Genomic DNA, 20,486 nt, shown 5'->3' on the forward strand with positions numbered 1-20,486 from the left:
TGCAAGGTCATACAGCTAATGAATGTCTGAGCTAGAATTCAAACTTGGGTTTTGTCATTCCAAGTTAAATCTTCCTCTGAGGACTTGAACAGTTTTTCCTCTGTTCTCATAAAGCAATCAGAAAAGTGAAGCCTCTAGAAATGGAGAGAAAACAGTCATTTTTGTAAGATCACACTATTTTATACATCTAAAAATGATCTTCATCTGTGCTGTCCGGTGCAAAAGCCACCAACCTCATGTGGCTGTTGAGCACTTAGGATGTGGCTAATAGGACCAAGGAACTGAATTTTAACTTAATTTGTTAAATGTAAAGAGCCACAGGTGGCCAGTGGCTGCCATAGTGGCAGGCACAGTTGTAGATGAGGGATTGCAGCTCAGCTCCTGAGTAGGTCAATTGGGAGTGCTCTCCCTCCCTGATCCTTCTCCTGCCCCTCCCCTTATAGTGGGTCTTATTTTTGGACAGAGGATACCTTCTGAGTTTAATTTTTATTGCTTCTTTAATTCTAACAGTGTGAAGAGTGCCAGTGCTGGCAGCATGGGGTCTGCATGGGATTACTGGAAGAAAATGTGCCAGAGAAATACACCTGTTATGTTTGCCAAGACCCTCCAGGTAGAGATTTCTGGAGTCAGGGATGTTAACAAATGTAGCCTTTTCCACAGCTGGCCGTGAAGCAGCCTGTCTGTGGTCTTGAGACTAATTTCTTCGACATTGGCTAGACTGACTCCTCCTTGCCCCTGCTGCTAGCTCACTTGGCCTGCTGTCCTGAACTTAGCAGTGAGAGAGTATGTGTAAAGCCTGTGGAAGGCCTGGCCTGGAGCTAGAATTATTTTTTTATTGTTATGAAAATGGTATAAGATAAGATCTATCCTCTTAACAAATTTTTAAGTATACAATACACTATTGTTTATAAACTGTGAACACAGCATTGTACAGCAGGTCTCTAGAACTTTTTCATCTTGCATGACTGAAACTCTAAAAACTGTGTAATGCCTTACAGATATGTGTGTCATCCTTGCTTAGGGGCCATGCCAGTCTTGTCTGTATTGTGCCAGTTTTAGAATATGTGCTGCTGGAGCAAGCACCTTTTCCTTTTATTGAGGGTTCATGAAGAAGTGGGCTCTGTCTTTGGCTTTTTGGGGCTGTTGGAGGTTAGGAATATGCCTCTGCTCCCTCTGGTGGCACCTGCCCTCCCTTGCATCACCTGGAAGAGAGATCTGCCCTTGAGGAGAAGGGGAAAGGTATATATAGTTGGTAGAGCTTGACTGCTACCCAAAGCAGTGAATTAATTCCTTAGCAGAATCAGTTAAGTTTCATTGTTCATGGCCTCATGGCTGGCCTGTGGCTCTTAGGTGCCCCTTTCCAGAAGTCTTAAATCTGTGGTTCTTGTCTTGCTGTCAGTGGAGTGGTTACATCTTCTCCCTTCACCACCGGTAAAGTTTCTCCCCTTGGCTCCAGTCCCATGATCCCCTTACAAGGCTAGACAGTGTTCAAGAGCCTCTACTTCTGTTGATTCTTTTAGTCCTATGAGGTGGGTCTGGTAGGAGCTCCTATTCCTGTTTTTACTTATGAGGAAGAAATTGGTGCCTAGGGACATGAATGACTTTCCCAATCTCATAAAGAAAATTGGAATTAGAACTGGCTTGTGGGGCCAAATCTTGATTTTGTTGGTTGTGTAGGGAGGGTCTAGTCACCATAGTTTGTTTTCTAGCAAGTGTGTCCCTTTGGGACCTGATGACCTCAGTCATGGTACTGTATCTCCTTGTGCTGGATGAGTCTATAGATGGAGAGGAATCTGACCACTTGCTGCTTTTTCCCGAGGAAAGAATATGGTCAGAAGATTAGTCTGTGAATCATAGAATACTATCCATGGGCAGGATCTCAGAGACCACTCAGTTTAGCCCTGATATTTGATAGGTGAGCAAATATAGGCCCAGAAGGAACATGAAGGGGCCAAGGTCAGTCAGCCAGATAATGCTAGATAGGAGAGGAGAACCACTGCCTTGACCTTTGTCTTGTAAAACAGGTGTTACTGCTCTGAATCCTGCTGCTCAGGCCTTTCCTGCAGCAGCTGCCTCTGAGAGGCCACACATAATCCCTGGGGCGCCTTGGCACTGTTTACAAATCTGTTTATTATCTCTCACTCCTTCCCTCCATTTCCCCCTTTTTACAAATCATACACACCATCTTCATCAACTCCTCTGCACTCCTTTGAACTTTTACAACTCTAATTGCCAACACTGCAAATAGACTCCTCCTTGAATTGAGTGCTGTCTTTTACATTTAAAGGCAGTGTTTGACTCTGCAGTGTCTTGGGCCAGGAGTTTAACCTAACACTTATTCTTTAAAGGTTACTTATAGATGTTTTTAACAGAATCGAGGTGCATCCCTACCATGTGTTTTAGTGAAGCCAGAAAGAGCCCAAGAACCTTGATAGATATTACATGGGTTATTTAAGGGTTTTTGTAGATAGTGGGAGGTAAAAATGCCTGTCTGGTTGAAATCTGTTCTCTAGGCTTTTGGAGCAGGAAACACCACCAAGTCATGTATGGTTGTGTTTTCAGTTCTTCCTAAGGATCCCTGTAATGAGTAAGATCACTGAAACCATCCAATTCATATGTCACTTTAACAGATGGGAAATGGAGGTTCAGAGAAGGGAGAGTGCCTGACTATTTAGTAAGGTGGTATGTGACAGTTGGAAGGAGGACTTGGACCTTGTTTTCATTTGATAAATCCATTTCAGATGTATTTTGCTAAATGCTGGGGTTACAACTATGAATAAGGTGCTTCCTATTATTCTTGCTCTTAGTGGAGTTGGCGCCAGAAACAGATGTCAGAATAAGTAAAATAAGCAAGAAGATGTTAGGGATGAATGCTTTGGGGTGGGGGGGGGGGGCGGGGGGTGGGGAGGAGGAAGCAACCAGATAGGGAATGAGTAGGAGACTTTTGAAGAGGCTTTCTTACTTTGGAAGATAACAAAAGGCCTCTCTGAGGAGGTGGAAAGATGCCAGTTCTGTGGCTTGGGGAATGGTACTCCAGACAGAGAGGATGTTAGGATAGAGATCCTAAGACTGAAAAGTGGGATATGTTCCAGAAACTGAAAGGAGGCCACTGTAAGGGTAAGGCAAGGAGGGCAGGAAGGAGCTGGGTGCTGTTGGCCTCATTAGGCCAGTGTTAGGGCTTTGGCTTTTCTTTTGTATGTAGTAGGAAGTCACTGAAGGTTTTAAATAGGAGAGGTAATGATGTGATTTAAATTTAAAGAGGTACCCAGGTTCCCACTCCACCTCTGGCCAGTTCTAGGAGTTCAGGAAATTTACATCTTACTGCTTTATCCCCAACCCCTATTAGGGAGCCCGGCATGTAGTAAATGTATATTGGTGCCAAGTAAATGTATATTGGATGAATGAATAAAATGAACACACCAATCCATCCTTCCAATAATTTATGTGATGATTGTACAATGATGCAGTGGTTTCCATCAGGCCATGTATTAACTCTCTTATTGTCACTGCTTTAGGTCAGAGGCCTGGCTTCAAGTACTGGTATGACAAGGAGTGGTTGAGCAGGGGACATATGCGTGGCCTGGCATTCTTAGAAGAGAACTACTCCCACCAGAATGCCAAGAAGATTGTGGCCACCCACCAGCTTCTTGGAGATGTACAGAGAGTGATCGAGGTTCTGCATGGCCTGCAGCTCAAGATGAGCATCTTACAGTAAGTGCGGCACCTACAGCTTTGGGGAGGAGTCACATCTGACATCGTGGTGGGGGAGGGCAGGATAAATTTGAAAAATTGGAAAGACACAAAATCAGTGATAAGACAAATGAGTTTGAGACCTTTACTAAAAATTCTCAGTTACACGATAAACATTTTTTTGAAAAAAAAATCAACCATATACAGGTATAATTTACATATAATTAAGTTTGCTAATCTTAAAGGTTCATTCAGGGTTCTTTTTTTAATTATGTTTTGATGTTTGTTTATTTTTGAGAGAAAGAGACAGAGTGGGAACAGGGGAGGGGCAGAGAGAGAGAGGGAGACACAGAATCTGAAGCAGGCTCTAGGCTCTGAACCGTCAGCACAGAGCCAGACACAGGGCTCAAACCCACAAACTGTGGGATCATGACCTGAGCTGAAGTTGGATGCTTAACCAACTGAGCCACCCAGGCAGCCCTAGGGTTTTTTTTTTAATGTTTATTCATTTTTGAGAGAGAGAGAGAGAGAGAGAGAGAGAGAGTGAGTGCATGCATGCCTGTGGGGCAGGGGCAGGGAGAGAGGGGGACAGAGGATCCAAAGTGGGCTATGTGCTGACAGCAGAGAGCCCAAGTCAGACTTGAACTCATGAACCATGAGATTGTGACCTGAGCCGAAGTAACCGATTGAGCCACTCAGGCACCCCAAGGGTTCATTGAGTTTTGACAAATGTATAGACCCTTGTAACCACCACCATTATCAAAATATGGTGTATATATATATAGTTTAGTTTGTTTACTATTTTGCTGTACAGTTCTGAATTTTCTTTTTTAGTTTTTTTTTTTTTGTTTTGTTTTGTTTTTAATGTTTGTTTTTGAGAGAGAGAGAGAGCATGAGCAGGAGAGGGGCAGAGAGAGAGGGAGACACAGAATCTGAAGCAGGCTCCGGCTCGGAGCTGTCAGCACAGAGCCTGATGTGGGGCTTGAACTCATGAACTGCGAGATCATGACCTGAGCTGAAGTTGAACGCTCAACCAACTGAGCCACCAGGCGCCCCCTGAATTTTTTTTATTGTGGTAAAATATACATAATATAAAATTTACCATCTTAACTTTTTAATATACCGTTCAGTAGTGTTAAGTACATTCACCTGTTGAAACCAATCTCTATAACTCTTCATTTTGCAAAAATGAAACTTTGTATCTGTTAAACAACTTCTTATGCATTTTCCCTCCTCCCAGCCCCTGATGACTGTCATTCTACTTTGTGTGTCTCTGAATATGACTAGGTACTTCATATAAATAGGATCCTATAGTATTTGTCCTTTGTGAGTAGCTCACTTCACTTTGCACAGTGTCTTCAAAAGTTCATCTGGGGGTGCTTGGGTGGCTCAGTTAGGTGTCCGACTTTAGTTCAGGTCATGATCTCGCGGTTTGTGAGTTCGAGCCCCACATTGGGTTCTGTGCTGACAGCTCAGAGCCTGGAGCCTCCTTCAGATTCTGTGTCTCCCTCTCTCTGCCCTCCCCCACTCGTACTCTGTCTTTCTCTTTCTCTCTCTCAAAAATAAATAAACATTAAAAAAAATTTTAAAAAGAAAAGTTCATCTGTATTACAGCCTGTATCAGAATTTCCTTCCTTTTTAAAGGCTGAATGATATTCTATTGTATGTAATACTGCATTTTGTTTATCCAGTCATCCTAAACACCCTTGACTGGTAAACAAAGTAAAATTGAAAGCTGCTGGAAAAGACCATGTTGGCAGGCCTGCTCTCCAGCATAGTGGTTGCTCAGTAAGTATTTTCTCTTCATGGTTTGCTCATGCAAAGAAGTTTTAGGTGTTCTGGTACTACGCTTCTGGCTTTTAGTAGCCAGAAGTTTGAGGAGCTAAACTAAGTGTGAATTCCCTTCTGTGGTTGCACTCTATGTGTTAGATGACCCAAGTTCATGTAAGCTCTGAGAAAGACCTATCACTCTTACTCGGTCTGTTGGCTTTTATAACTTACCCCCACTTTACCAAATAGGACATCTGGGGCCTTGCATGGCACAGCTGCTCTCCCATGACTTCCAGGGGTAGAGTCCCGTCTAGAACTCCAGGCCTAGCTCCTGTCAAGTACTTGTCCTAACCTTTCTAACTGTCTCTCAGTGGTTTCATGCATTTTCTTCTAGTATCAGCACAGTCTGTGTAAGGGATTGGTTCTCTTGTCAAGAACTTTCTCAGGTTCTCCCATGAGCCTTTCCACAGGGGACCATCAACAATGACAAGCTAGTGCCATGAGTTAGACATGACAGGCCACTCCCCAACAAGGTTTCCTTTGTGCAGATTAGTCCTAGAGGCCCTCAGCATCAGGCAGAGTGTCAGAGCCCTGGGATGGTAGAACTTTCTCTTGTATTCTGGTGATTCTGGTGCACAGAGGCCTAGCTTCAAGAACTGGAATGACAGACGAGCTGTTGAACAAGGGCACATTCAGACCTGATATATGTTGATTTATTAAAGCAAAGGTTCTATAACAGGAATCCCCCAAATAGAGGCTAAAACAAAATGGAATCTTCTTTTTCCATAATGAACGGTCCAAGAGTAGGCAAGGTTCCAGATCAGGTAGATGGCCTTTTTCCAGGATTCCATCTGTGGCCCTGGGGACTTGGGTTCCTTCTGTCTTATTGCTCTGGCATTCCATTGGGGTTCTTCTCATCTGCATGTTTGAAACAGCCTCACCTGTACCTCAACTGTTCCAGCCCCCAGGGGAAAAGAAAGACAGGAGAGAGCAGGCAGTTTTCATGGATGCACCTAACTGTGGGGAAGGCTAGCTATGTGCTCTGTTTGAACCCTGGGGTGAGGATGGAGGTGGGGTTAAGAGAATGGGGAGGTAGTTGCTGGAGGAAGTTAGCTGTCCCTGTAATAGTATCTGTTGAGGTGAACTGAATCAAGTAACAGCCCTGGATTAAGATGTCAGCGACAAGCTTTTCCCTCACATTTTATAAAACCAGAAAGCTTTACCCCATATATACCAAATTAATTTCTTCTTAATGAGATGCCAGAAATCGAGGCAGGTAGAAGGTGGTCCATGTGCGGTCCTGGAAAGCCTCAGGTTATGTTCATGATTATAAACTTTGTTGTATTTCTTTTCATTTGAGGTTTCAATCAGATGGTGTTCTCTTTTTTCTTACTAAATGCCATTGCTCCGTACCCTAACCCATATTCCGGAACTTTCTCTCTTCCGAATCTCTGATCCCTGAATCATCTTTTAAAAAAAATTTTTTTAAGTAACCTCTATACACAACATGGGGTTTGAACTCACCCCTGAGATAAGGAGTCGCGTGTTCCACTGACTGAACCAGCCAGGCGCCCCCTAGATCCTTCATCTTTATAGCAGTGACTTTGTACTGGAATTAAATCTGACTTCTCCTAGCAATTCAGAAGAGGGTATAGGGTGATCTTGTTCATCATTATGTGTGGAGAAAAGATCCTGGGGGCGGGGAGGGAGGTGATCCCAGTATGTGTACACATGGATAGTCTCTGTTGTCACAAGCTCTAGGTCTTCATTCTCAGAAATACTGTTCCTAAGTGGCCTGGCAAGTTTATTATTTTCAAATGCAAAACTCAGTAACTTCAGAGCATTTGTTGTCATTTAAAAAGTGACATGTGGCTATACGTACCATCTTCATGATTGACAGGGTGCACAAAGAAAGGCCAGGGTTATCTTTGTGTGGAGTAGTAGCTGGGGTTTTAGGTCTTACCTGGGAGGGCAAAAATTCTAGGGAGGAGGAAGCAAAGACTTGTGATTTTCATGCAAGAGAAGGTCTATATTGTGGCTTACATGCTCCAGTTAACAGATTTCAGACTAAGTACACCTGAAAGTTAACAGTGATCCTCATTTTTCCTGATGCAGTTAGGATTTCAGAGGTGTGTCTGGTATCTTGGATTCCTGGTACAGGCTGTGATACCCCCTTGGGGGCGATCCAGGGACCTAGGCTGCCTTGATACTCTCGTCATTTCCTCTCCTTCCCCAGTGGATAGAAGGGGTGTTGGTGATTGCTGGAGTGGGAGAAGTGAGAGAGGTTAGTTGTAGCTCCTTGGGAACAGAATGTTAGGTTCTGTAAGATCACTCTGGTCTATTCCATTTGTGCAGGAAGGCTTCAGTCAAGTAGGTGTGGAGGGGTACCCATATATGGAGTTGCTGATGAGTTAAGTTTGTGATTTTCTGCTGATCTGGTTTCAGTGTTTTTCAGTTGGGGGCTGGGAAGACACTGTTGACTATATCGTGGGATGATTCTTCTTTATCCCAATCATGTAGGATTGTTCGAAGCATTATAGAATGTTAGGCATTCTCGGATTCAGTGAACTAAATGTCAGTAGTACCTGTCAGTCATTGTGGCAATTAGAAAGGTCACTTCACATATCTGTCCACCTCTGAACCAAATAGGAGTAGGTAGCACCTGTCTGTGTCTTTGTTTCCAAACGCTCCCTAGAGGGCACTGCCTTCCCAGCCAGGAACTCTGGGAACTGATGGGTCTTATTCAAGAAATCCACTGTTGTGTTTTCCTTCTCTCCCTCCCTCCCTTCCTTTTTTCCTTCTTTTCATTTAATGATCAAAGGTAATTATAGAAGTTTGGGGTAGTAAAGAAGAGGTAAAAGGTGAAGTTTATCTAGGGTAGTGGCTTTTAAACTTAAAATGTGTATCCCGCAGTAAGAAATACATTTTAAATTACTCACATGTATAAAATTGAAACTAAAATTTCACAGGACAGTGACTCTTTCTTAGAATGGTACACTCTGATATTTTATATTCTGTTTTTCTTTTTTCTACGATTGATTATGATGCTCACTTCGGCAGTATGTAGACTAAAATTGGAACCATATGGAGAAGATTAGTCTGGCCCCTACACAAGGATAATGCATAAATTCGTGAAGCGCTGCAACTGATTATGATCCAATAGATTAATTTAATGACCCTCTATTGGGTCAAAACTAAAACAGTGAATGATTCTGGAAGACTAAAGTGATAACACAGAATTTTAGGTGCGCATACATGTAGGCAGGGCTTTCAACAGATTCTCACAGGGACGTGTGGTTCAAAAAAGGATCAGAATCCCCTGTTCGTTTGTTCTTTCTTTCTTACTTTTTTAAAACATTTACTTATTTTTGAGAGAGAGACAGAGTGCGAGTGGGGGAGGGGTTAGAGAGAGAGGGAGACACAGAATCCGAAGCAGCCTCCAGGCTCTGAGCTGTCAGCACAGAGCCTGATGTAGGGCTTGAACCCATGAACTGCGAGATCATGACCTGAGCTGAAGTTGGACGCTTAACCGACTGAGCCACCCAGGCACCCCAGAATCTCTGTTCTTTAACAATAAAGTTTGCTCCTTGGAATGGTGAGAATAAAAGATTTTAGAAAAATTTAAAAAAAATTATTAGCAGCTTTTATGTAGATGACTTTGATTCCTACCCCCTTGCCCCGTCATCAGTGCATTTTTGTAACCGAGTGCTATTGCACACCAGGGTTATCATGCCTACTTATTAATAAGTTAAGGTTATTTTTAGTAACTCATATTTGAAGAATACTTTGCTGCTAACAGAGTACTTTTATTTGAATTAATTCACTTAATCTGTATTAAATTCAGTGGCTAATGGCAGATAGAGGGTTAGTCTAGTTCTGCAGAGGAAGGAATGGGAATGAGTCTGGCTGAGTGACTCATCCCAGCTGCACTGCTAATCAGTGGTTGAACTGAAATCTAGTCAGGTCTTCTGACTCCAAGTCCAGTCTTACTCACTGTGAGTGAGTCCACAGTGGGAGCTTGCCTGCAAGTGGTCTCCTCAGAGACCATGGATTTATGTTCCTTTTTGCTTGGCAAATGGTGGCTTGTGGCCAAATGGCCCAAGTGGGAACTCCTGGGCCATTACAGGAGAAACCCCTGTAATGGTCCCAGGTACTCTAGAGCCCTTTCTATGTTTCCCTCCCAACAGAAGCAGACAGCATCCTGATCTGCAGCTGTGGTGTCAGCCTTGGAAACAGCACTCAGGGGAGGGGAGACCTCATTCCAAACACATCCACGTTACTGAAGCCAGGAGCAAGGAGGAAGTCCCAAGCTATAGAACTTTGAATGGGGCAGTGGAGAAGCCCTTGCCCCTGCCCCTACCCCGGTCTGTGGAGGAGTCCTATATCACCAGTGAGCACTGCTATCAGAAGCCCCGCGCCTATTACCCTGCTGTGGAGCAGAAGCTGGTGGTGGAAACACGGGGCTCTGCCCTCGACGATGCAGTCAACCCCCTCCGTGAGAACGGTGATGATTCTCTTTCTCCGCGTCTGGGCTGGCCTCTAGACCAAGACAGGAGTAGGGGGGACAGTGACTCCAAATCTAGCTCCCTAAAGGTATGTGGTTCACATGTATTTGTTCTTTTTTTTTTTTTTTTTTTTTTAATGTTTATTTATTTTTGAGAGAGACAGAGACAGAATGTGAATGGATTAGGGACGGAGAGAGAGGGAGACACAGAATCTGAAGCAGGCTCCAGGCTCCAAGCTGTCAGCACAGAGCCCGACGCGGGGCTCAAACTCACAAGCGATGAGATCATGATCTGAGCCGAAGTTGGACATTTAACCGACTGAGCCACCCAGGCGCCCCCACATGTATTATTTGTTCTTAATTTAGTGTATGAATGCTTGAGTTCCCCTCCTAGGGTTCTTTGGGAGATGTTTGTTGTAAAATTGTTTTTAGTCTAAGATTGTATTTAAATGTGCTTATCGTAGGTATGTTTTTGGTCTGTAAAAATGGGTGCAAAGGCAGGAGAGACCAGGTAAACCAGAGACCATTGATTGCAGGAAATGTCCACAAAACCACATAATCACTAGGGTTTGGGGGTGGAGGTGGGAAGAAGCAAGGAGAAAACGGTTGATTGGCACTTGATAAATGGAAGTAAGTTAGGAAAATGAGTTTTTTCCTTAACAGGGTTTACATTGTAATTCCACCTTGCTGCTGATTCTTAGCATGAGCAAAGGATGAGCCAAGTGTTTTGTTAAAAATAAGGTTTTCAGTACAATTTTGTGATAGCTTTACTTTGACATTTAACTTTGTAGCCTTGACATAAGAACAGTCCATTTCATCAGAATATTTGCTGCTTTCATCACCTTTCCCAAGAATACCTGTCAATTTTTTGTTACTTAAGTCATGCTCTTCTAGAGCCTTTTTGTGTTGTTGTCCTGCTTGTGTTATCATCTTTAACTATTCACTGGTGTTATTCTGCCCTGTCCTCAGTTGGTCAGTAGGGCTTTGTGTAATTGGAGAGCTTCTCCATCCTTGTTATCCTTCCTTTCACACTTTACCCTGTGGTTGGCATCACCAGCTTTAGATGTGTTAGTACATACTGCCAAGTGGGGCATCCTAGATTATAAGCCCCTCAAAGGCGGGCATTGTACCTCATTCAGCCTGTGCCCTTGCCAGTGTCTAAACAGTGCTGGGCAAGGCTCGTGAGACCCAGTTTCAAGTCTGAGCTTAGACACGTACTGTGTGATACATGAGCAGGTCACTTTACCTCCTTGGATATGTCTCTTCACCTACCTGTGGGAGAGGCCAGTGACTGTGTCCTCTCCATTATTGTGCAGTGTATCTGTGAAAAGCTCTCAGCACAAAGCTTTGCATAGTCAGCTCTAAATAAATATTAGCTAGGCCGTATTTCATTTCAAATGAATGAATGTATGAATGAATGAATGAATGAATGAACGGTTGAGATCACAAACCCCAGAGAAAGTTTGTGATCCTGAAGACTAGACAGATTTCCTAGAGATAGCTGCCCCATAATAAAAAAATGAGAAAATACTGGACCTAAGCAAGACAACTATGATTAAAAATCTCTTTCGTTGATGGCAAGCTGACCTTAAGCCAGCACTGTGTTTTATAAACCTTATCCTGTTTCATTCTCATGAACTTTTAAAATAGGTTTTACTATTTCCATCTTTCCTGTAAGGTAACAGAGGCTCAGAGAGGCAGAAGAACTAATCCAGGCTCACACATTCAGCAGGACATGGAACGAGGACTTAACACTGCTTTGATTCCTGCCAACTAACATACTAACCCCTGTCTGCACCCACCCTGCTCTACTCTAACCTCAGGGCTCTAGAGCCATTCCGTGAGTCCTGTTTCAGACTGGGGCATTGGGCCAGTCACTGGGAAGCAGCTATGAGGCCTTGAGGCCCGTGCTGCCTTATGGTGTTTGCAATTGGTACATGCTTCTGCCTGGTGTGCAAGACAGGAGGAGAAGGAGATAGAGGTTTGGAATATTCAAGCTGCAACTGGTTTTTCAGATGGTTGCAAACACTGGCTGTTTGAGAAGGGACTGGGAACTGTCTCCACTCAGTAACTTAAATGCCATTGCATTCCTAGGTGAGGGAATATGTCTCCAAAAAGGTCCTACCTGAGGAAGCCCCGGCTCGGAAGCTGCTGGACAGAGGAGGAGAGGGGCTGCTGAGCTCCCAGCACCAGTGGCAGTTTAACTTGCTGACCCATGTGGAATCTCTTCAGGATGAAGTCACACATAGGATGGACTCCATCGAGAAGGAGCTGGATGGTAGGACTCCTCTGGCTCTCCACAGATAGCTGTATTCTTGCCTCCTTTCTTTTCGGTCTCATCCACCCCCATCCTTCTCTCAAGATGGGCAAGCTTTACTTTTAGTATTTACCAGGCACTGCTAAGGTCTGTGTGATATCAGGAGGCCTCCTTCACTTACCCAGTGCCTTCCTCAAAGCAGAGTGGGAAAGAGTGCCTGGACTCTCTGCAGGCCGTGTGCGATCTGAGCAAACCTTTGCCAACCAAGTTCTGTGAGGAATTTCAACTTTGACTTAGTAGAGGTTTTGGATGTCTTTGAGGATTAATCTGAAGAAACCTTTTATTTCAGCCTTTCATAAAATCTAAAATGAGGCCTTTCTTCTTTATCAGTAGAGATTTAAGAACTTGACTGAGTCATTTGGGTAGCCCCTGGGTATTTCTCCCAGGTGTTAGTGGTAACAGATGGGCCTTGTCATGATAAACTTGATCAAGTTCAGACTTTTGATCCCTAGAATGTCACCAGCTTGGTTTTTGAAGATAGAATTCCTTCTTGATAGTTCACTTATTTCTTAATTTTTTTGTTTCAATCTTAAAATGGAGCCAAATTTAAAAATAAATATTCCGTTTGAGGATTCTGAATATATTGTCTACTGTTACTATATTGGGGACATAAAACTACTTTCATGAAATAACTCAGAAAAATACCATATGTTATGTGAGCTAGAGTCATGAGGGCCCATAGGTCAGGGCACGGGTATGGCTGAGGCCCTGCCAAAGAAGTGTGTGAGGGGAAACAGGAAGGCTTTCTGGAAGTCTTGGGTGTGAAGTGGAGCCTTGAAGAGAGTGAGGTTTTCTGCTGGAGAGGGGGTGACTCAGTGGGTGATGAAAGGACTGGCTTGACTGGGAAAGGGTTCCCCTGTTGGAGGAAAGTGAGAACTCTATGCCTTTATGCTTCTTTCCTGCCTCTGAGGCACTCCTGAGGAACTAGGAATGGGAGACTAATTCAGGGTCCCTTCTGAGGGCATTTCTGAAAGGGGAGTGTTTCTGTCTCTTTTACTCCTAAAAGGTTTTCTTGGGTTCCTTAGAATTGTAACTGATGCCACTGTCTGAAAACCTTGCTATTTGCTAGTTAAAAGAGGATTAAATGCCAGACTAGAAATTATGGGTTTTGAGAGAATGGCAGTAGGAGTGGTCTGGGTCCCTGGATTAGCACTGTGGAAACAGGGAGAATGTTCTGTTGCCAGAGGAGCCTGGCCTTAGAGCAGACATCAGAGTTTACCCACTTCTTTTTTAAAAAAATTTTTTAAGATTTGTTTATTTTTGAGAGAGAGTGTGATCAGGGATGGGGAGAGAGAGAGGGAGACACAGAATCCAAAGCAGGCTCCAGGCTCTGAGCTGTCAACACAGAGCCTGATGTGGGGCTCCAACCCATGAGCAGCAAGATGACCTGATCTAAAGTCGGACGCTCAACTGACAGAGCCACCCAGGTGTCCCAGATTTTACCCACTTCTTACTCACTGACTTGCTGCTCCCACCCAGTCTCATGGCCACTGTGGTGAGGAGGATAAGCCTGGACTCCCTTCTCTGACCTGCTTGAGGGCCTCTTGTGTGTCCTGCTGATCTGGGGTCACATACTCTGTTCTTGTTCTGAAACTCCAGGCTCTGAAGTGTGAAAATCAATTATAATTCTTAAAGACTTTATTCAGACAGACTTTTCTATTGTATTTTTATCAGAATCCTATTTTATTTCAGCTACAGTAGAGACAACTCTTCAGTTCATCCAAATACCATTAAGATAAACTGAGCTTTTATAAGAATTTGGATACAGTATTCCTTTTAAGAAGTAGCCTTGTAAGCTATTATATTGACTAATTTATACTTTAAAAAAGTTATTGGGGCGCCTGGGTGGCTCATAAGCGTCCGACTTCAGCTCAGGTCATGATCTCACAGTCCGTGAGTGTGAGCCCCGCGTCCGGGCTCTGTGCTGACACCTCAGAGCCTGGAGGCTGCTTCAGATTCTGTGTTTTGCTGTCTCTCTGCCCCTCCCCTGCTCATGCTGTGTCTCTCTCTGTCTCAAAAATAAATAAAAACATTAAAAAAAAAAAGTTACTGTTTCAGTATTAACCATAGCTTAATAATTTAGTAGTGTAAACAGTTGTAAACAAAAGATTTTTAATGATCATGAAAATATTGAATCTTTTAGGATGAGCAATACTTTTATTTTTTATTTTTTTTTAATGTTTATTTCTGAGAGAGAGACAGAACATGAGTGGGGGAGGGGCAGAGAGAGAGGGAGACCCAGAATCCAAAGCAGGCTCCAGGCTCCAAGCTGTCAGCACGGAGCCTGATGCGGGGCACGAACCCACGAACCACGAAATCATGACCTGAGCCGGAGTAGGACGCTCAACTGACCGAGCCACCCAGGCACCCCAGGATGAGCAATACTATTTTAAGAAAAAAATGTTACCTTAAGGGGCATTGGCCTCTATCTAGATGGTCTGAGAGAGTGTATTTGAAATGAAACTTTACCTGTGTGACCTCCTGCATTGCTTAGAATCATTACATTGCTGAGAAGCTGTTGAGCTTCCTTAAAAGAGAAATGGGGTGATGGTCCAGAACACAGTACAGAAAGAAGACTGGCCTGCTGGATGTTGGGCTCCAGAGAAGATACTAGTGGCTACTAATACATACAGTTCTGGGTCTGGTCTTCAGTCCTGCAGATCTAGAGAGAAGGCTTCCACCTTAGGGTCTCTAAACCCTCCTCTTCACTAAGCTCAGAGAATACTGAGTAGCCTAGACTCTTCTAGTCTGGTGTTCTTTCTCCCTGTGCATGCCTCCCAGGTCACCATAGTGTTGGGGTATGTCTTTGGTGAACCTGGTACCAGATCTGAAGTAGTTACAAGACCATAAGAGGGGTCTCTCAGCAGTTGTAGGATCATCTTGTCAAGGACAGATGGACTGACTGACATTCTGTCGGAATTGATGCAGCGAATCCTGACTGCCTTTTTTCTACACTCATCTAGATGGGCTCTTCTGGCATTGACTTTTGGCCTCTTTCTCCATTTATTCTGTTTATTCTCATGCCCTTTTGCTAAGCAGTCCCCTGTCTCCTAGTTTTTTGTTTGTTTGTTTGTTGTTGTTGTTGTTGTTTATGTTTGAGGGATGCAGAGAGAGAGCACAAGCAAGGGAGGTGCAGGGAGAACAGAGGATCCGAAGCAGGCTCAGATGCTGACAGCAAATAAGCCCAGTGTGGGTTTTGAACCCACAAACCATAATATCATGATCTGAGCTGAAGTTGGACACTCAACTGACTGAGCCATCCAGGTGCCCCCTTCTAGTTTTTTTCCTTAAAGACTTACTGATGTATTGAAATTGGTCACCATGGAGTTTTTCTTGCTCAGCAGGTCACTAGTACTCTCACATGACTTTGATCCTTTACTCATGGCTTTCAAGTTCATGTCTGAGAAGGCAGTCTTATTTTTCTTATTTTCAAGTCCTTGTACTTGTTGGGATGAAGGGAAGGGACCGTTTCTCCTTCTTGGAATCCCCAAATACCAACAAGAAATCAGAGGGTGGTAGGTGAGCTCTGTGAAGCCCAAGCAGTCAGTGGGGCGCTTTGCTAGGCCGTTCCCACTGCCTTTGTTGAGTGCCTACTATGTTTCAGGCATAATTGAGTGTTAGGGATATCGTGGTGAGCAAGGCAGACTTGGCCTCTGCCCTCATGGAGCTTGATCTTGTGGTAGAGGTAGGTATTAATTAAATTATCCCATTACATATAATTATAAACCATGGTAAGTACTCCAGAGGAGGAGAACATGTGATCGCACAGCGTTCTTAACCCAGCGACCAGATTTAGGGGGTAGAGTTGGGGAAGATTTCTTTGAGAAGTAACTTATAGGGAACAAAGAATTTTGAAAGGTGGGAAGAAAGGAGGAGGGCCAAATCTGAGGATGGAAAAGGATTATGTGTGAGGCTGTAAGCTACATGAGGAACAGGCACTGGGTGCATCTTGCTCTTTCTGTACCTTTGGCTCAAGGGTCCAGAAAATGCTCAGTACAGGTTGATTTATGAACTAGAAAGGCTCCAGGCAAGCTAGGGTGAGCACAGGGCCTCCCTGGAGGGGCTGGCTTCATGTCAAAGATGTATGGTTCCAATGTGGTCTCTCCCCCAAATGCCTGAGCTTCAGGGAATGGCTTGGGGAAGAATAAACGTCTTCTATAGAGGAATCCCTGCTCTCAGAGGCAAGGCAGCTTTTTAGGTATTGAACCAATACAATCAAGATCATTAGTAATTGGACATCTTACATTAAATACTTAGAAAATAAAACCAGAGTATTCTGTGCTACTGATGATAAGAATATGAAGCAAATCAGAGCTTATAGTGATAAAAATAGACCTTTTCAAATCCCTTTAGATCTTCATTTTTCTTTTTTCTTTAAATTTTCTTTTAAAGTTTATGTATTTAGAGAGAGAGCACATGTGCTAGTACACACAAGCAGAGGAGGGACAGAGAGAGAGGGAGAGAGGATCCCAAGGAGGCTCCATGTTGTCTAGCACAGAACCTGATGCGGGGCTTGATCTCCCAAACCTTAAGATCGTGACCTGAGCCAAAACCAAGTAGGATGCTTAACTAAGCCACCCAGGCGTCCCCTAGATTCTTATTTTTCTTAACGGGAACATTAGGCTCTAAAACATTAGGCTCTCTGATGTCCAATGAAGGAAAGCCTTATAAAGAATGGGGAGTAACACTGAGAAAGGTGGGTGCTTTAAAACCTTCTAGACTCCAGAGCTACACTAATACAGTAGTCACTAGCTATATGTGGCTATTGAATTAATTAAAATTGAATAAAATTTGAAGTTAGTTACACAGTTGTACCAGCCAGGTTTTAAGTGCTCAGTTAGCTACATGTGGCTAGTGGTTACTGTATAGACAACACAGACATCAACCATTTCCACTGCAGAAAGTTCTATTAGACTGTGCTGCTCTGAAGCATTTGAACCTTGTCCTAGGGGTAATACTTTGTAGAGAGGGTGTAGAGTCAGTGTCACCTGAGTGGTCCTCCCTCCTTGCCCCCTATGAGTAGTAGATGGGAGAGGGTGCTGAGATTCTTGCTGATGTTCTTACAGATGAAGTGTTGGGAACTCACTGGGTCTTCTCTCTCTTCTGCCTACAGTGTTGGAGAGCTGGCTGGACTACACTGGGGAATTGGAGCCCCCAGAGCCGCTGGCCAGGCTTCCGCAGCTCAAACATTGCATCAAGCAGCTGCTGATGGACCTGGGCAAGGTGCAGCAGATCGCACTCTGCTGCTCAACATGAAACTGGGCACCCAGAACTAGTGGGGGCACAGTCCTGGGGCACCTGCAGGAGGAGCTTTGCATATTTAAATAAATAAACCTAGCATGCCGAATGCACGTGACACCGACTGACTTCAGGGATCTGGGCAGGGGTGTGATGGACATTGGACAAAGGGGCCATTTTGGCTGCTGGAGGGCAGGGCACTCTGATCTTGAAGCCTACCAAGAAGGTGGCAAATAGACTCTTGGGATTCCCTTCTGTGCACATCGTTGAATGGAGAGTGAGTGAGTCTTTTTGCACAAACTTCACTTGAAATCGTGCCACTGATAAATGGAATGAGAGCCAAAAAAGTTTAGTCGGAAACAGTTGTAAATTCAACTTGCAGCTTATTTAATTGACTTTTTTGTCAGGGTGGGGCACATGCCAAACCTTCTGGTTTCTACCTGGCATGGATTTAGGCAGCAGGCATCATTTACATTGTTCCAGCTTCATGAGAATGTCGTGACTTCACATTCTGTGGAGGTTGGGAGGGAGTGGAGGCCTTGGCTGCCCTGCCTTCTCCTTAGGACTCTTCTTCACTTTTTTCACCACATGTCTTGCATGACTTCATGGTACCGGGGACAAGTTTTGTATGCTTTTACCCCAGAGTTGGCTGGGTTGTGTCTTTTGTATCAGAGCCCATACAGCCTGTGGAGGAACTAGAATCTCGCTGTAATAATCTAGGAGGAATTCCAAACTGAAGCAGGCAGGGTCTGGAACCCGAAGGACAGTGTTTTCTACCCACTTCTTAATATTGACAGCTTCCCAGTTCTATTTAATGTCCAAAAAATGGTTCCCAAAATTTTGAACACTTTTCACTGTAAAGATTTGTTACAAAGGATGTGGTTTGGGGAATTACCTTATTTTATATTGTTGTAAACAAACTTCAGATTCTACATGTGCCGATTTTCTCCTTCCCAGAAGGGTGTATGTTCAGTAGTTGACGTTTTCAGAATTGTTTTAATATACTTTAACACTTTAGATTTCCTGTTTATATTTTTTTGTGAGGTCAAGGTGATTATGCTGCTTAAGGTCCAGGTACAGTTTGTACCTTTTGAGACAATATTTGTTAGTCTTGCAGGTTACTGTTCCACCTGTAATTGCTATATTGTTTTGTTTTTCCTTGCTAGACAAAGTTAAAGAAAACGTTCCATGCTTTGAGGAAATGACCCCTTTCACCATTTAGTTTACTTATCACTAAAGGCAAAAATCAAAGCACAGTTGTCCATTAACACTCACAAGTTAATTATGGGTTTATGAATCTGTAATGTTATATGCTGCAAATATTTACTATGTAAACGTGAAGTAGCCATTATCTCTATAGCAATGACAGTATCTCCAGCGACCTTCGGAATGATTAGGCCTTTAAGGCACATAGGTCATTGTGGTCTTGAAGGCCTCTGTACCAAAATCTGTTTCAGGGAATGCTCTGTCCAGTGATTTCTTCACCATTTGATATAAAATGAATTTAGGACCAGTTGACCTGCTGTAGCTTATCCATCAGAGGGAATACGTGTGGCTGTGACATCTGTAGTAAAGCTGACGTGATTCCTCTACAAGAGGCTCTTTCCCATTGCTAACATTGGCGTTTCTGGTGGGGGAAGAAATGTTCAAGGAGTGTGCATGACATCTATATTTTGCATAATTTATCAGACAGCCACATTATAGAATTGTGTGTCTGAAAAGGGATGAAACAGGATGATTTTCTGTAGCCACAACTGTGAGGTATGAGGACTGTTGTATTATTAGATTACTGATTTTTGTTTTCTGAAAATACATTTGAGCATCACATCTGGAGAAGCTACAACTTTAAGGGAGTCAATCTCATGTCCTTCTCAAAAGTGGAAGCAGAAACTGAATTACCCTAATTTTGCCAAGTGGCTGTTACTGGGTCTATTGTTTAAATTTTGTAAAGGAAATAATCCCATTTCACTCATCATGACTTTTGTCCTTAGGAAAGCAGGGATGACTCCCAAGTTCTGATAACCTCAATGTGCTTCTCTAACTTAAAGCCATGTTGAGGGGCTCCATCCCCAATTCCTGGGTCAAGTTGAATTAACCCCAAGTTGGAGCACTGGAAACTGTTATTTGCAAAGATTACTGTTACCGTTTAGAAATATGTACACTACCTAAGTTTTCTTTTGAGAAAAACTATCCACCTATAAAAAATTGCCTTGACAAAAACAGTTCTGGTTTGATTAATCATTTTGTTTCTTTAAATGGTGTTATGCAAGGTGGACCCTTGATGAGCCAACATTGCACTGTGGATACATATCTATGTTTACGCGCTATTAGAACAGAAGGCGCTGTATATAGAAATGTTGCTTTGAAGCAATATTTGCAAAACATGCAAACTTCTGTATCTGTATTTGGAAAAAAATAAAACAGGTTTTTGTTGCTATGTTCCAATCATGTTACTATAAAGTTCTGTACCCTTTTAATGTGCATTACATAATTTTCTATAAACCTTACTTTTTAAAGGAAGTCTGCTTTTACACTGTAAACAGATTTATCTTCTGCAGGAAGGCAAATGCAAGCTTAAGATCCTAAATTCCAAGAAAGCATGCAAAAGAATTTTGAATTCATCTAAGGGTCTTTAATAATTTCATAAGTAAAATGCCCCTACACCAGCCTCTAACCCAGTCTGGCTCATGCTTTGTGGTGTGAGCTGCAGGCTTATTAAATTACAATTGTTGAGAGCAGTGAAGGGAAGATAGGTCTGGCCTTCCTCATATTAAGAGATGGCACCCATTGCAATTGGGACCTTTCTGAGGCCAATCCAAACTGCCTACAGACCCCAATTAGTTCCTTCCTGGGTGGGCACAAGACTTAAGGAAGAGGAGGCTTTAAGATTTCACAACAGAGCTTGTGAATTACAATGTTGCCAAATTCTTCTCTAAGCAATTGCTCATTTAAAAAAAAATAAAGGGA

General features: G+C 43.3%; 1 protein-coding gene and 2 non-coding genes across 8 annotated transcripts in view; 2 read left to right on the forward strand and 1 right to left on the reverse strand.

Annotated features, from left to right (window-relative positions):
* Positions 1 to 19,964, forward strand: part of PHF20 (PHD finger protein 20) — a 173,736-nt gene extending 153,772 nt beyond the window's left edge. For all 6 annotated transcript variants that reach the window (XM_058685446.1, XM_058685450.1, XM_058685449.1 and 3 more), the window contains 5 exons: positions 511 to 610; positions 3,516 to 3,711; positions 9,648 to 10,053; positions 12,059 to 12,242; positions 17,395 to 19,964. In XM_058685446.1, coding sequence (XP_058541429.1) covers positions 511 to 610; positions 3,516 to 3,711; positions 9,648 to 10,053; positions 12,059 to 12,242; positions 17,395 to 17,537 — 1,029 coding nt within the window. In that variant the 3' untranslated portion in view covers positions 17,538 to 19,964. The remainder of the gene's footprint in view (positions 1 to 510; positions 611 to 3,515; positions 3,712 to 9,647; positions 10,054 to 12,058; positions 12,243 to 17,394) is intronic.
* On the reverse strand, positions 977 to 1,083 carry LOC131486403 (U6 spliceosomal RNA). The gene has a single exon (XR_009249314.1). It is a non-coding gene; the product is annotated as a U6 spliceosomal RNA (small nuclear RNA).
* Positions 8,505 to 8,611, forward strand: LOC131486417 (U6 spliceosomal RNA). The gene has a single exon (XR_009249326.1). It is a non-coding gene; the product is annotated as a U6 spliceosomal RNA (small nuclear RNA).
* Positions 19,965 to 20,486: the final 522 nt, after the last annotated feature.

Source organism: Neofelis nebulosa, chromosome 9 (assembly GCF_028018385.1).
Source record: "Neofelis nebulosa isolate mNeoNeb1 chromosome 9, mNeoNeb1.pri, whole genome shotgun sequence".
NCBI lineage: Eukaryota > Metazoa > Chordata > Mammalia > Carnivora > Felidae > Neofelis > Neofelis nebulosa.